The sequence below is a fragment of the Lepus europaeus genome, chromosome 4 (assembly GCF_033115175.1).
Source record: "Lepus europaeus isolate LE1 chromosome 4, mLepTim1.pri, whole genome shotgun sequence".
Classification (NCBI taxonomy): Eukaryota; Metazoa; Chordata; class Mammalia; order Lagomorpha; family Leporidae; genus Lepus; species Lepus europaeus.
In genome coordinates, this window is record NC_084830.1 from 129885387 (window position 1) to 129901859 (window position 16473).

Consider the following 16473-nt stretch of genomic DNA (forward strand, 5'->3'; position numbering starts at 1 on the left):
CCCAGAGGCCCCGCGACGGCCTTGGCATGCTGCGGGACAGATGCGCCCACTCACCAGTCGATGCCTTTATGATAGTTGTGGCCGTTAAAAAACTGGATCTCCTCAAAGGTCTCCGAGCTCGGGTAGTTGCTGCTGAGGTCGGGATGCATGCCCAGGAACAGGTAGAGGGCCGTGGTGCCTGTGGGCAGGGGGGCAGCTGAGAGCCAGGGCCCAGCCCCCGACAAGATGGAGTCTGAGTTCTGAGCCTAGTTCTCCCTTACCCACTGGGAGGTCCTGGGCAAATCCCTTCCCTTCTTTGGGCCTTAGTTTGCTCATCTGTACAATGAAGAAATTATACTAAATTCAGGATGGCCAATCTATGGCATGTGTGTGGACATTCCAACTGCTGTACCCTTGCAGACATCGCTAATCCATCAAAGCACTCTTCGTGCTCAACAAGGATGTGGTCTCAGAATCCTTCTCACCATGGTACTCCAGTGGCACATCCAATGCCTGTTGTCTCCCCAGAAGCCCAGATCAGGGTGCTCTCTGCAGCCATCACCAGCTCTGGACTTTCCTCTCTGGCCCTGGGAGGAGCTCAGGGAAGACTCCTCTGGTTCTCCAGTTCTGAGGCTGTAAAATTCTTGAAGGGCCAAGGAATCCAGCTCCTGGGTACGGTCTCCGTGTCTCCTCCTGCTATGCCCCTTCCCTTTCCTCTCCTGGAGAGCTGGCTCACTCGTGCCCTGTGGTGTGCATCTGTGGTTTACATGCTGCAGTGAGAAGGCCCCAAGAGAAGGGGCTGCAGCATGGTGACTAGGAGTATAAGCTCGGGGCCAGTGCTGTGGCACAGTGGGTTAAAGCCCCAGCCTGCAGCGTCGGCATCCCATATGGGCACCAGCTGGAGTCCTGGCTGCTCCATTTCCTATCCAGCTCCCTGCAAATGCACCTGGGAATGCAGCAGAGGATGGCCCAAGTCCTTGGGTCCCTGCACCCATGTGGGAGCCCTGGAAGAAGCTCTTGGCTCCCAGTCTCAGATAGGAGCCAAGCCCTTTGGGGAATGAACCAGCAGATGGAGGACCTCTCTCCCTGATCTGGAAGTGCTTTTCCTGAGTGTGTTCTCTGACCCCTGAGTTTCTTCCCTGTGAAACAGGAACACCCATCTGTACCTTACAGGGTCATGTGGGTGGCCAATGATCAGCACCACCAGCAGACATGACTAATTGATCACCATCCTCTTTGCACAAAAACAATTCTGCTTGGCTCAAATTTGCAGAGCAATTGATCTGGGCTTCCTTCCCTGCTTAGATCCAGAGACTCCTGAGAGGCTACTGGGAGAGCTCTGTGAGGCTACATTCAGAACAAACAGGGAAAGTCCATGGCCCATCCTTCATGCCTCCCCGCCCCCATACACAAGGCAATTTGTGTTCCCCCAACCTCACTCCTGCTCCCTGGGAGAGGGCCCGAGATCCCTGGGCAGTGGGAGCAAGCTGGCCCCCAAAGTCCCAGGGCTGCAGCAGCAGGCAGCGGGGGCCAGCTCAGGGGGAGAGACCTGCCTGTTTTCTGGGGGCCGATGATGAGTAGCTTGGGGAAGCGGTCACACGTCTTCTCCTTGGACCAGATGTCCTTGTGGCGTTTGTCCTCGCAGGGGTCCTAGAACAAAAGGGGAAGCATGTGAGGGTGGTGGGGTACAGATCCAACCAGCGGCCCTCACAGCCCTGCTAGAGGTGTAACAGCTACACGTGTCCTTGCCACATCCCCACCTCCAGCCCCTGAGCTGCTGACAGGCAAGGGCAGCTTCTGGCTGGTTGCACGACCCCCACAGAGCCTGGCAAAATGCCCAACTGTGAGCTTGGCACTCGACAGAACTCACACGCACTTGCTGAATTTAACTGGATGAGCTGTGTCGGAACCAGGGGTCAGGAACAGCTTCTTACAAAGTTTGGAGATCTTAGGGTAAATATTTTAGACTGTGAGTACTTCCTGATTTCTACTGCAACCACTCCACTCTGCTGTTGCAGCACAGAAGCAACCCTAGACACACGTAACAATGAGCATGGCTGTGTGCCAATAAAACTTTATGGACAAAAACAGACCACAGGCTGGGTCTGGCCCGTGGTCTAGACTGAACTATGGGACCGACACCAATTCCAACTTCTGCTTCCAGCTGTTAACAGTTCTGGGGCACATTCTCCCAAGAACTGTCCCCAACCCCTCCTATCCATCCCTTTTCCAAGGCTCTGTCCCTGCTGCAGTTAAAAGGCGCACAGGACTCTACCAAGACTGACTGAAGCAAAGCAGTGCTCGCCACCTCCCCTCCACACTGTGCTCACTGTTAACTCTGTCTCCTGGGCTGTGTACAAGTGCACACACACGTGCACGCAGGAGCGAGCATGCCCCGCTGGTGAGCGCGTGGACACCTGAATGCATTCTAGAAGGCGTATGAGAACGTGGGAGCAGAGCCTGCAGCCCGTGCCTGGGAGCCGCGAGCACTCCATTCCCATAGAGAGGAGCCCGGCCCACCCTGCCCCCCACCTGCCAGAGTGGGTCCTTCTCCTCGGAGAAGATCTGGAAGTACTTTCGGGCCAGCTGCACGGGGGGCAGCGTCTGCAGCCGGAGGTTGGTCCAGGAGTGCAGGAAGCGCACCAGGTGCTTGAAGGTGTACAGGCCCAGGCGGTCATTCCCATAGTTGGACAGGTGCGTCATGAAGATGCTGATCTGCTCCAGGGGTGGGGCGGGCAGACGCAGGGATGAGGTCAGCATTGGAACCACCCTCCCACCTCCATCTCTGACCCTCCTGGCCTCAGCTAGCATGGACGGCTGAGGACGAGGGCAAGGCAGTCAGCAAACTCCCTGTGTGACCTTGGGCTGGGCACAACCAGGTACAAGCTCAGGTCTGACCGACTCCACATGTCACAGCTAAGAGGGTTCTGCTGTGGAATCTGGAGGCCACTGCTACATGGACAGGGAGTATTCAATTAGCCCATAAGGTTGGGGAATGATACAGCAGCCACCACTTGGCAAGGATTTAGTACTACTCACGTTACGGGCGATCGCTTCCATGTTACAGATAAGGGCAGCCAGGAGAGCCCCAGTGAAGAGTGAATACACTTATATTTATAATCACATTTACACGCACACAAACAAAAGCCATACAAGAGAACATGCAGAGAGACGCTGGTGCTTTTGTGAAGTGCGTGACTGGACGAGCGTTTGGGGCAGCGGCTGTGGGGGAGGCCTACACCCTCCCTCCCCGTGGTGGGGGGGGTGTGGGTTTGGGTCTCAGCTCTGCTTCCAATCCAGCTCAAGTCCTTGGGGCCCTGCCAACCATGTGGGAGAGAGTCTGGGGAGTGAACCAGCAAATGGGAGATCTCTCCCTCCCCATCTCTCTTTGCGATTCTCTGTCTCTCAAATAAAATATATATTAAAAAAAAAAAAATTTAATTGCATGATCATGTAAGCTCAGGTTCTTTAGCCCAGTTGCACATCCCAGGCCCTCCTGCCTGCCCTCCACCCTTTCCCACCCTGGGACACCCCTCTCCCAGCTGTAGCGGGGCCATCCAGCAGCCCCCACCCGCCAGCCATGGCCAAGGAGCACTCACGGGATTGAGGAGCACGGTGAGGAAGAGCTCACCGCCGTTGATGATCTTGTCCAGCTCGCTGGAGCCGCCCGGGTACTCGTTGTAGAAGATGGTATGTGTGAAGAGGCCGCAGGTCTGCCGCGGGAGGACCTGGGGGGCGGAGAGGGGCTGTCTGGGGGCTCCAAGTAGGGGCGGTGGGGGAGATGGGCCGGGCTGCCTCCTTGGAAAGGCGGCTGCCTGGACTCCATGTCCCCAAAGACTGTGGCGTCCACCGGCGAGCCCCGGGCCCTTGCTGCTCTGCACACTTCACCACTGTTCCCATGGACTGAGCAGGCCCAAGATGAGCAGCGCACAAATGTTCCTGGAGGGACGGGCTGTCCCAACACCAGCCCTCCCGGCCACAACCCAAGAGCAGCACTGGGCACGACCATGGCCAGGCACTGGCTTAGCTGTTTACTGCTTCCCCTCTGAAGCCATGTCTCTCAGAGGGCAGGGGACATGCTCCCTGACACCACCTCCTCCTGAGCTAAAATGCATGCCTGGTGCTGTGGAGGTGGGCGGGTGGGTGGACAGACGGACAGCTGGACGGACAAGAGCACAACCCGTACCTGCACACAGCTGCCTCACTCCACAGCTCATCCTTCCAGTGCCTCTGGCCAAACACCCTGGGGCCACCCTCAACTGCTCTCTCGCCACACCCACATCCAACATCAGCACATCCTGTGCAAGACCACAGCCCGACTATGCACCTGCTCCAAGCCACCTCCAGCTCCCATCGGGAGGAATGCAGGAGCCTCCAAACCAGGCTCACCGCTCCTGCGTTCGTCCCCAAGGGTCTCTGCTCCTCAAAACAGCCAGAGTGATGGAAATCCTTAAATGTGAGTCAGATCACGTTCCATTCAGGCCAAAGATGGAAATCCACCCGAGACAGCCCCGCGTGATCCGGCCCACCACCCCGTGACAATCTCTCTGCAGTCACACTGGGCTGCCAGCTGGTCCTCACGCACCCAGCACAGCCTGCCGCAGGGTCTTTGCACTCGCTGCTTTCTTGCCTTCAATGCTCACCCTCGCAGAGCTGCGTGAAGGCCCTCCGGGACCACCTCATTCTAAATGGCTTCTCTTCTCCCTCCAACACTCCCCATCTCCCTTCCTTTCCCTGATGGGTTTTCCTCTGGTGTCTGTCACTGCCTGACCACCAGCTGCTTTATACATTCCTGACCCTACTGTCCATCTCCCACCACCAGTATGGCAGGTGACTTGCTAGGAACTTTCCTTGGTTTCATGCACTTCTCTGTCCCCAGTGCCTCGAAGAGGGACAGACCTATGCTAGAAGCTCAAGAAACCATTCCAAATGAACAGCAAATGAAGGTGATGGGGACCCTCCCACGTCCTTATCAGAGCTCCTTTTTTTTTTTCTTTTAAAGATTTATTTATTTGAAAGAGTTACACAAAGAGAGGAGAGCCAGAGAGAGAGAGAGAGAGAGACAAAGAGAGAGAGAGAGAGAGAGGTCTTCCATCCGCTGGTTCACTCCCCAGTTGGCCACAACAGGCAGAGCTGTGCCAATCCAAAGCCAGGAGCCTGGAGTTTCTTACAGGTCTCCCAAGCAGGTGCAGTGGCCCAGGGACTTGGGCCATCTTCTATTGCTTTCCCAGGCCATAGCAGAGAGCTGGATTGGAAGTGGAACAGCGAGGTCTCAAACCAGCGCCCATATGGGATGCCAGCACTTCAGGCCAGGGTGTTAACCTGCTGCGCCACAGCGCTGGCCCCTCAGAGCCCCCTTAATGAATGCACACTGCCCAGGCCTGGTGATGAGACACCGTGGGTTAAGCTACCGCCGCGACACCAGCATCCCTTGTGGGCCCCAGGTTGAATCCCCAGCTGCTTCACTTCTGATCCGGCTCCCTGCTAACATGCCTGCGAAAGCAGTGGAAGTTGGCCAAAGTGCCTGGGCTCTAGCACCCACATGGGAAACCTAGATGGAGTTCTGAGCTCCTGGCGTCAGCCTGGCCCAGCCCTGGCTATTATGGCCATCTGGAAAGTGAACCAGAGGATGGAAGATTTCTCTCTTTCCTCAACTCTGCCTTTCAAATAAATCTTTAAAAAATAAAACACAGGGGCCAGTGCTGTGGCATAGCAGGTAAAGCCGCCGCCCGCAGTGCTGGCATCCCATATGGGCACCAGTTCGAGACCTGGCTGCTCCACTTCCGATCCAGCTCTCTGCTCTGGCCTGGGAAAGCAGTGGAAGATGGCCCAAGTGCTTGGGCCCTTGTACCTGCACAGGAGACCTGGGAGAAGCTCCTGGTTCCTGGCTTTGGATCGGCACAGCTCTGGCCATTCGGCCAATTTGGGAGTAAACCCGCAGACAGAAGACCTCTCTCTCTCTCTCCCTCTTTGCCTCTCCTTCTCTCTCTGTGTAACTCTGACTTTCAAAGTAAATAAATAAATCTTTAAAAAATAAACAAATAAACAAACAAATCAAACAAAACACAACTGCGCATTCCCTGATCCTGTCACAAACAACTAGGAAGGATGCGTGAAAGGTGCCGCAGTGGCATGGCCGCCCGCCTTCCCAGGACACAGCCTAGGAGGCCCAAGTGGCAGCAGAGACTGGGCTGAAGCCCTCTGCCAGCTGCCCACAGCCATCTCCCCAGGACCCAGCACGTGCACCCTCCACGGCAGCTGTGCTCCCCACCGTCCACACCCCACTTGCCATGATGCCGTTGTGGATGAAGCCGCGGCGGTAGCGCGCCGGTTTCAGGTGGGGGTACTCCTCCGTGCTGGTCACGCGGATGCTCCACACCTGCTTCCAGGCCTCATAGAGCTGCACATGCACGGGGTACACGCCCGAGTGGTGGGGCGCCACTGCATACCCCATGTCTGTGGGAATGCCGTGCTCCTGCGGGATGACCAGAGCAGGGTGAGCATGAGCGTCTTCCCCCCTGGGCCTTACACCCACTCATGGAATGTAAGCGAGAAATCAGAGCCCAGGACATAGTGCAGGTGGTCCAAGCCCTCACGGTGCATGGGGAAGCTGAGGCTGGGTGGAAATGGGAGGTGCCTAGAACCCTCCAAGGGATGACTGGCAGGGTTGGGACTAGAACCCAGGTCTGCTCTCTGGGTCCAGCACACACACCCTCGAGCACCAGCAGTGAGTGACCCTCTCTTGCCTCTAACTGGCCGGGGGGACCAGGCCAGCCCACTTAGCACCCAGGGCCCAGTCCCTCGCTGAAGCCGGGTACCTCTTCCAGCTTTCCACCTGGGCTCGGGTCCTGGCTAGGAGACTCCCTGAGCCTCGATTTCTCTCCTGTGAAGCGGAGCTACTCTCTTGAGGCTCCAAGGAGACATGGCTGCAAAGCCAGCTTGCCCAGCCCCTGCCCTGAAACACTGCTGGAAGAGGCCAGCAGCGGGGACGCCCACGCCAGCCCCGGGCCCACCCAGCACTGCCCTGTAGGGAATCTTACTCACGACAGCGAACTTCTTGTTCAGGGCCATCTGCTCGGCCAGCACAGACTGGTTGTGGAAAAGGTGGGGCTGCATGTGGCTCCACATGTGGGGGAACCACCAGAACTCCTTCACGTACGACAACAGCAGGTCGTCCCCCGCGTCCTCAGCATCGGTACCTGCGGCCCCAACAGGCAGCTCAGCCAGGCCCAGCTGCCTGGGCCAGAGCCCAGCGATGGGGACACACAGTCGTGGCCCCGCCTGGCAGCTGTCTGGGAGAGTGATCTGAGCTACAGCACAGGAGCAGGCAGGGCCCCAGGCCAGCCTCGAATGCTCACACTTGACTCAATGAATGGCTCTGGCCAAACCATCCCCTCTCCAAGCACTCGGTCCCCACGGCATCCAGTCAATGAGCTACAGGGTCTCCTCCACCTCTGACACACCTGCTTTGGCCCTGTTCCAGTGATCCGGATCAGGTCACGAGTCTTTCACCTGCCCCCTGCCTCACGCACAGATACAACCACCTCTGACCTGGCATCTCTCCTATCCGGCTTCGGGGCTACGCTGCACTCTTTGCCACCTTGCCCTGAACCAATAGGGCTTTGCCCAGAATTCTAGAGAGGCTGTCCTCACTGTGGCCTGAGCAGAGGTGGCCAGAGGGCGTGGGCACTGCAGAGGACCAGCTCGGGGTGCTTCCCTCTTGCCCAGTCCCTGAAGGGATGCACATGAGAAGGGAGGAAGCAGGGCAGGTGGCTGGCCGAGTGACTAAGACACTGGGTGAAGTGCCTGGTCTTGGACCGCAGTGCCTGAGTTTGACAGAGGTTCCCCTGGGGCAGGTACAATCACAGGGCATTCACTTTCTGTGCTGTGTTTTTCTGCAATGTTCTTAAAATCCAATCAGTTTCTTTCATCAGGAGAAATAATGCAAATAGTTTTAAGAGGTGGGAGGTGAGGGGACAGCAGAAGCTGAAAGGCTACACCGGGAGCACGAGCAGAAGCTGCTGCTGTCCCCATGTGGCCTCTGCCTGGGGCCACGGCCCCAGTGGGGGCCCCGCGCCCACCTGCTGACCTCTGGGTGCAGCGCTTTGAGGGTTCGGATGTTGGGAGCCCCTCAAGTGGCTGCGAGGTGGGGTGCAGGGGAGGCCCACTTACCTGTGTGGAAGAATTTCCCTGAGTAGCCCAGGTTGAAGGTGAAGTTTGGGATGTGTGTGCGCAGTTCATTCTGTGTATCAAACAGGGCCTAGGACAGGCAGAGGGAAGAGGAAGGGGTGAGGGGATGCCAAGGGCTTCTCCCACGGGTGGCTGAGAGGTATCTTGCTGCCCCAACACCAGCTACAAAGTCTGCGGGGCCAGGTGAGAAATGAAAACCAGGCACAGTTGTTCAGAAGTTATGAAGAGGGGCAGGCGCAGTGGCATAGCAGGTAAAGCCGCCTCCTGTGACACCGGCATCCCTATGGGTGCTAGCTAAAGTCCCGGCTGCTCCAGCTCCCTGATAATGTGCTGGGGGGGGGGGGGGGGACAGAAAACGGCCCAAGTGCTCCTGGCCCCTGTACCCACATGGGAGACCCAGATAGAGTTCCAGGCTCCTGGATTCAGCCTGACCTGGCCCTGGCTGTGGCTGCTGCAGTCATTTGGGGAGTGAACCAGCAATTGGAAGACACCTGTCTCTTTGCTCTCTCTGTAACTCTTTCAAATAAATAAATCCTTAAAAAAATTTAGAGAGAACTTCAAACAGACAACAGCAGAGCTGTCTCACAAGGGTTCCTTCAGGGCAGGGGCTCTGGGGTTCACTGGCTGCAGGCTCTGAGGCTGGCCCTGCATGGTCCTCTCCACCAGGCCCCTGGCATGGAGATGCCTGCCTCCAGCCTGCTCCCAGGTCCCTGAAAAGCTTCGTAGCTTTCCTGGGCCTGAGTTTCCTGGACTGTAAAAAGGAGGTGCTAACGACAGAGGTGATAACATCTCCCTTGTGGGAGAATCAAGACAGGTGCTAAAACTGCCTGATGGGGCAAGCATTTTATGCAGCTGTTAAAATGCTGCTTGAGTGACCTGTATGCCGCATTGAAGTTCGGGAGGTCAATTCCCAGCTCCACTCCCCATTTCAGCTTCCCGCTAATGCACCCATGGGAGGCGACAGATGATGGTGCGAGTGGTTGGATCCCTGCCACCCACATGGGAGCCCAGGCTGGAATTCCGGACTCCTGGTTTCAGCCTGGCCCAGCTCCAGCTGCTGTGGACATCTGGGAGCAAATCAGCAGATAGGTGATTTCTCTCTGTGTGTCTGTCTCTCTTCTCCCACCACCCTGTCTCTGTCTTTCAAATGAAGAAAAGATGAAAAAAAAAAAACGCCTGACAATTGATAAATGATGGAAAATGGGAGCCATCACCCGCTGAGGGTGATGTGAAAGGGCCACGACTTCCCAAGGGGGTACCGTGTGCCCAGCACCACGAGGCTTCCATGCTTGGCACACACAGCGCCTGGCTGGTCAACACAGGGATGCTGCCGCTTGTGACTCACACGTGCAGTGCACACTGGGCTGGGGCCTACACACTCACGCTGCTGCTGGGAAACCTGCAACACTCTGCAAACTCAAAGTCCCAGTCCCGCCAGGGGCACAGTGGGCCCAGCAGCCTCTCACAGATGCCAGCCACTGCCTGCTAGACACGCGTGTTCTGGCCAGCTGAGCGGCCTCACTTCTCTGAGCCCCACTGCCTCTTCTATCTAATGGGATTTACGACAATAGTTACCTCAGTGGGCTGCTGCGGCACACTACAGAGGGGCTGAGAAGGGAGCCGGGCGCGCACCGAGCCTGAGTAAGGGGCTGTGCTGTGCTGTACAAACTAATGAGGCGACATCTGTGTTTCGGGAAGAGAGGCTCAGCTGTGGCCTGGGCGTGGGATTGGCAAGGAGGACACACTGCCCTTTCTGATTCATAGGATGTCTCAGGCCCATGAGCCTCTCACCATGAATCCCTCTGCAGTCTGCAGTGAGCTGAGTGCCCTGAAGAGGGCGCCTCGGCTCACACCCTCCATGGGGACCTGCACACTCACTGCTTGCCTTCCTCGCTGGGGACCTGGCAGGCTGATCCAGGGTTCACGCAGACGCTCGGAGCCCCGCGGCCTGCTTTCCGCATGCGGTCACGCCAGCCAGGCTCCCGCAAGAGATAATGAGGGCAAACCACCGGCGTCTGTCAGAAGGGGGAGAGAGCCGTCTCCTGCGACTCAGGAAGCACCTGAACATTTCCTCCCCACAGGACAGCCTTGAGGACAAGACATTTCGGGAGGAAACACAGGTGGAAAAGCAGATCAAAGCCACAACGCCCTGTCGGGCAGAGCCCTGGGGGCTCACCAGGAAAGGCGGGCAAATCCCCGGTGACCTCATGATCTCCTAAGGGAAGGGACTTGCGCAAGTCACCTGGTCGACAGGGGTCACACTGGGCCTGGACTCAGATCAGGCTCCACTGGCCAGCACCACGCCTGCTGCTCGACTCCTCCCGGGGAATGAGAGGGCAGGGAGTCCCCTTCTAAGCCAGGCAGGGCCACAAACCTCTCCAGGACCTGCTTTCCAGGCGCCGGCGCCGTCAGGTGGACGGAGAACACAGAACAGGGCACCACCAGGCCCATATTACTCAAGAGAAAAGCATTCCTCTCACAGCCACACGACTCTGTCTAAAGCCTCCTGCTAACATCAAAGAGAAGGCTGGGTCTGGTGCTAAGATGTTTCCAACATGTGCTAATCTCCCCTAAGAGAGGACCACAGAACAGGCTGCGGGTAGAGGCGCTCTCTAGAATTTAATCCCCTGTTTTGTTTTCACAGGATTTATTGTTATGGTTGCCTGCTATTTATGGCGCCCGGCACTGATTTCCCACTTACACTAGGATGCTGGCTGCTTTGCCGGTACCTTGAAGTCAAACAGTGAACAGAGGAAAACTGTACAGTGCACATTGTTAACGCGGATAATCAGCAGGCTCTGCTTGCCGGTAGAGTACACGTGTGTGAAACGCTGTGGTTTGCAGAGTGCCTTCACACATAATTTTGTTGGGTAAACATTTTGTGAATACAACACAAGCATTATGCCATCTATGTATACCTCTGGTAGAGGAAGCCTCAGCCACAGAGGCCAGCCTTGGGCCAAGCAGTTGGGATGCCCATATCCCATACTAGAGTTCCAGCCCCACTCCCAACGCCAGCTCCCCGCTAATGCTCACCCTGGGAGGCAGCGGGTGATGACCCAAGTACTTCGGCCCCTGCCACCCACATGGTAGACCTGGATGGTATTCCAGGCTCCGGGCTTCAGCTCGGCCCAGGTCTTGCTGTTGTGGCCATTTGGGGACAGAACCAGCAGATAGAAGATCTCTTTCTCTCTCTCCCCCACCTCTCTGTAACTCTGCCGTATAAAGAAATAAAGAAATCTCACCCCCCAAAAAAAAAAGATTACTGAAAAAGCAAAACAAGGGACTGGCACTGTGGGACAGTGGGTAAAGCCATGGCCCGCAGTGCCGGCACCCCATATGGGCGCTAGTTCAAGTACCGGCTGCTCCACTTATGATCCAGCTCCCTGCTATGGTCTGCAAAAGCAGTAGAAGATGGCCCAAGTGCTTGGGCCCCTGCACCCGTGTGGGAGACCCGGAAGAAGCTCCTGGCTTTGGATCGGCGCAGCTCTGGCCAGTGTGGCCATCGGGGGAGTGAACCAGCGGATGGAACACCTCTCTCTCTTCCTCTGCCTCTCTCTAACTCTGCCTTTCAAATAAATAAATCTTAAAAAATAAAGAAAGAAAAAGAAAAAAAAAAGCAGAGAACCCAGCTGTGCTTTAAGCACCACACAGGAGAGGTGGGCTGCCGGCGTGCTCTGAGGCGGGGAGGCCCTGCCTCACCTTCACGTCCTCCACCTTCATGCGTGTGCCCTCCTTGCCCACGAAGATGTCGTCGATGTCCACCAGGATGTAGCGGTCCAAAGGCAGCGAGAGGCGCTTGCCCGTGAGGAAGGCCACGGCGTCCACGAACACCAGCTTGTGCAGCCAGAAGTTGAGGTTGTTGCCGAACAGCACGCGCTGGATGCCGTCGTGCAGGCCCAGGTCCTGGACCACGGTGGCGTGCAGTGCAGCGTGCAGGCCGGCGTCGGCGCCCAGGTGCGGGATGGACTCGGACGAGCGCGTCTTGGCCAGCAACACCGGCTCATAGGTGGAGTGGTTGGACTGGAACACGGTCCAGTCCTCACCGGGCAGCACGCCCTTCTCCACTTCGCTGGGCCGCGTCACGTACAGCAGCGGGGACTTGGGGTTGATGCTGCAGTCCTTCAGGCCCAGGTTCGAGTGCAGGAACAGCGGGAAGCCCTTGAGCTGCGCGCTCAGCAGGCTGTTCTCATTGGCCTACAGTCGGGTGGGGGGGGGGGGGCGGGAGGGGAAGCAGGCGTCAGGACCGGCCCCTTGGGACCAGGAAGCTCAGCTGCAGGCCCCACAGGAACGGCACTCGCCCCATACCCAGCCCCGCGCTCCACTCATGGAAGCCAGGCACGGCGTTCTGTGCACTTTGCATGCAAGACTGCTGCTGATCCTCCCAGTGACCTCTCGATGGAGTTGTGCCCATCTTACAGATAAGGAGCCTGAGGCCCAGAGACACTAAGTCAGGCAAAGTAGAGCAGCAGAGAGCATGGGCGCTGGCACCACGCTGCCTGGCACTGGGTGGACACCACCTCCCCGAGCCTCAGTCTCCTCTGTGAGATGTGGTTACCCACAGTAAATGACAACAGGCAGATGCAGGACAATGGGTATTAATGCCTGCTGCCACACTGCTCAGCTCGGAGCCTGGGGCATGGTTGGCCCGGGCTGGGAGGGGGGCGCCACCCTCCATCCCATGGAGGCTACCCGCCTGGCCACCAGGCTCAGCTGCTCTGGGCTTCCAAACTGGCTTCAGCCATGCAACCCGCACTCCTGGGGAGAAATCTGCCGTGGCAGCCACACAGATCAAAGAGGAGGTATCTGCTGGGGTACAGAAGCAGACACTGCACCCCAAAGCATTTCCAACCCCCAAGCACACAGAGGCCAGCCTCTCATGGGACTCCAGCTCCCATGCCTACACAGTCACTGCTGCTGCTGCTGTTGGGGATGGGGGGGGTCTCTGCCTCTCTCCTCCCAGGGCCCCACTGCTGCCCGGCAACCTGGGGGTCTGCAGACAAAGGCTCATGGTGCCTCATCTCCTGCACACTCCTGCCACTTCACTTCTCCTTCACTCTCCCAGCCACCCGCCTCTGCAGCTGGCACAATTTGTCTTCACATCTCTGCCAGTACCACTCTGTCTTCCTGCACTGGCAAACTCCTGCTCATTCTTCAAAACCCATTGCATACACGGTCTTTGCACCAGCTTCCCTGGAACCACACCAAAGCTGCACCACCTCTCCCCTTGGCTGCTGTGTGATCTACTCAGGGACTTCCTCCCACTGGGTAGGGGCTACGCTGTTTGCACCTTTGGATCCCTGGTGCCCAGCACAGGTTTAACCTCCAGTGGGGGCACCCACACATGTGACAGCATGGATTTTTAAAGATTCATTTATTGATTTGAAAGGCAGAGTGCAGAGAAAGAGACAGCTTCATCTGCGTTCACTCCCCAAATCTCTCCAACAGCCACAGCTCGGACAGGCCAAGGCCAGGAGCCAGGAACTCCATCCTGGTCTCCCACGTGGGTGGCAGGAACCCAAGTACTTGGGCCACCATCTGCTGCCTCCCAGGCACATTGGGAGGAAGCCGGATCGGAAGCAGAGTAACCAGGATTCCAATCAGCACCCCAGCTGTGGGGAGAAGCAGGCAGGCCAAGGGCAGCTAATCCTGCTGTGCAACAATGCCTGCCCCAGTTAGCCGATTTTTAGGAAGAATGAAAGAGGAACAGGGGCCAGCACTGTGGTATAGTAGGTAAAGCTGCCGCCTACAATGCTGGTATCCAATATGGGCGCTGGTTCGAGTCACAGCTGCTCCACTTCCAATCCAGCTCTCTGTTATGGGCTGGGAAAGCATAAAGGATGGCCCAAGTCCTTGGGCCCCTGCACCTGCGTGGGAGACCCGGAGGAAGCTCCTGACTCCTGGCTTTGGATCAGCTCAGCTCCAGCCATTGTGGCCAGTTGGAGAGTGAACCAGTAGATGGAAGACCTTTCTCTCTCTGCCTCTCCTTCTGTGTATAACTCTGTCAAATAAATTAATAAATCTTAAAAAAAAATAAAAGTAAAGAAAGAGGAAAGGATAGCTCCCTGGTACCTGGCACACAACTGCTGTATAGTACAGGCTTCATTTACTTGTTCCACAACTGTTCATTGTCCCAGGCATGGAATTAAGTGCCAGTGACAAAGTCAGAAAAAACAGATGTGGCCCTGGCCTCCAAGAGCCTTAAAGCCGAGTAGGGAAGGGAGAAATCTATCAAAACCACAGGAATAAATCAGAGACTTCCCCATGTGGCACCTGCTATGCAAAGGAGTTCCATGGCTGTAAAAGGGTGTATAGCAGGGCAGTCAGCTGCCTCAGGAGGCCTCCTGGAGAGAGGAGCTGTGATGCTGACACTGCAAGAATAAGTAATGGGGCTGGGGCAGCGGTGCAGCAGGTTAAGCCACCACTTGCAACACTGGCATCCCACAGTAGAGCACCAGCTGTAGACCCGGCTCCACTGCTTCTGATCCAGCTTCCTGGTAATGTACTTGGGAAGGCAGCGATGATGGCCCAAGTACTTGGGTTCCTGCCACCCATGTGGGAGACCAGGATGGAGTTCCTGGCTCCTGGCTTTGGACTGTCCCAGGCCCAGCTGTCACAGATTTGGGGAGTGAACCAGCAGATGAAGCTGTCTCTTTCTCTGTCACTCTGCCTTTCAAATACATGAATGATCTTCTAGAAAATCCAATTACTGGCACATGTGTGGGTGCCCCCATTGGAGGTTAAGCCTGGCCCAGCCATGGCTGTTGCAGCATCTGGGGAGTGAACAAGCAGATGGAAGATAGGTCTCTCTCTCTCTCTTTCAACTATATAAATAACTCCTAAAAATGAAAGAGTCTGCAGTGGCTCCCCAAGATCCAAGGACAGCAGGTGCAAAGGCCCTCAGGTGGGAGAGGGCTCAGCGTGGTCAGGGAGTAGCATGAAGCCAGCAGGGTGACCTTGCCCCGCCCCTTGCCCTGACAGCCACCCCATGGGCTTCAGGTGGCATCAGGAAGCCAGCACAAGCTCTACCAAAGAGCTCTGCAGACAGGGGTGCAGGCTCCAATTTGCATTTTAAAAAGATCCTCTGGCATCTGGATGGAGAGAGTGGGGTGGGGGACAGCAAAAGTGGACACAACGCACACATGAGTTTGGAGACTGAGCTGGTTGGGCACGGGCCCCCTGGAGAGCTGCTCTGGTAGCGGGGGTGAAGGGCCCCCAGGGTGGAGCTGCACCTGCCGGAATGTCTTTCACTAATCTCCTCCATACAGAAGCGCTTCTCTCTAATGCCCACAAAGGCTCTGCATGGCGCTGGCCTTGTAAATCGTGATAAGGAGCCTGCCTTTGCTTCTGCAAATGCCAGGAGTCCCCACCAACTACGTACCCCAAGCCAGCCTCAGGCTAGGGGGCCCTCGCACCGAGCTCAATCCGCAGAGGCTTCCTGCCGCAGCCCAGGCTACCCTACGCCCACACAGGCCAAGGACAGTTCAGGCCCTGTTCGTCACCTGCTAAGGCTGGGAAGCCACACTGGAGGGCGGGTACTGAGGGATCCCATTTCAAAGTCCCGACCCTGAGCTGACTGCCAGGGGCCGGCAGCTCCGCCAGCTGCCCCACCACTGAGGAAGGGAGAGCGCCAAGTCACTGAGGGCCTACGCTAGCTGGCAGTGGTAGGGACCAGCCAGGGAAGGGAACAGAGGCTGGCCCCACTGCGGGTTTCCCCTAGGGAGGGGAACTCCCTGCTGTTCTGCAGCCCTGAGGACCCACTCAGGAGACATCCAGTCTTCCAACGAGGTCCCTCAGGCAGACAACAGAAGAGCCCTGACCTGGGAATGGGGAGGGAGAGGCCCAGCACAGACGTGACAGCTAACTGGCTGATGACTTGGGATCCCCATGTTTCTGGGCCACAGGTCCCCCATCGATGGGATTCTCTTACACAGGCTCCTGTGGCTGGGTTGGAAGCAGGAAGACTGGCTGTCAAATCATGGCCTTACAACTGAGCAGCTCTGTCCCCTCAAGATCTCACCTGAAGATAAAGCACCTGCTTCACAAGGCAGTTATAAGGAATGAACATGGGGGCCAGAGTTCTGGTGCAGCAGGTTAAGCTGGCACCTATGACATCAGCATCCCATATGGGCACCGGTTCCAGTCCCCACTGCTCCAATTCCAACATAGCTCCCTGTTAATGCACCTGGGAAAGCAGCCAAATATGTCCCAAATGCATGGATCCCTGCCACCCACATTAGAGACCGGACGGAGTTCCTGGCTTTTGGCTTCTGCCAGGCCTAGCCCCAGCTGTGTGGCCATTTG

The 16473-nt window shown here is 57.0% G+C and overlaps 1 protein-coding gene across 4 annotated transcripts in view; it reads right to left on the reverse strand.

Annotated features, from left to right (window-relative positions):
- NDST1 (N-deacetylase and N-sulfotransferase 1) overlaps positions 1 to 16473 on the reverse strand; it is a 90922-nt gene that overhangs the window by 10378 nt on the left and 64071 nt on the right. For all 4 annotated transcript variants that reach the window (XM_062188840.1, XM_062188839.1, XM_062188842.1 and 1 more), the window contains 8 exons: positions 11872 to 12366; positions 8152 to 8239; positions 7024 to 7178; positions 6269 to 6454; positions 3579 to 3707; positions 2512 to 2694; positions 1533 to 1629; positions 55 to 178 (listed from right to left, as the gene is read on the reverse strand). In XM_062188840.1, the coding sequence (XP_062044824.1) occupies positions 55 to 178; positions 1533 to 1629; positions 2512 to 2694; positions 3579 to 3707; positions 6269 to 6454; positions 7024 to 7178; positions 8152 to 8239; positions 11872 to 12366 (1457 nt within the window). The remainder of the gene's footprint in view (positions 1 to 54; positions 179 to 1532; positions 1630 to 2511; positions 2695 to 3578; positions 3708 to 6268; positions 6455 to 7023; positions 7179 to 8151; positions 8240 to 11871; positions 12367 to 16473) is intronic.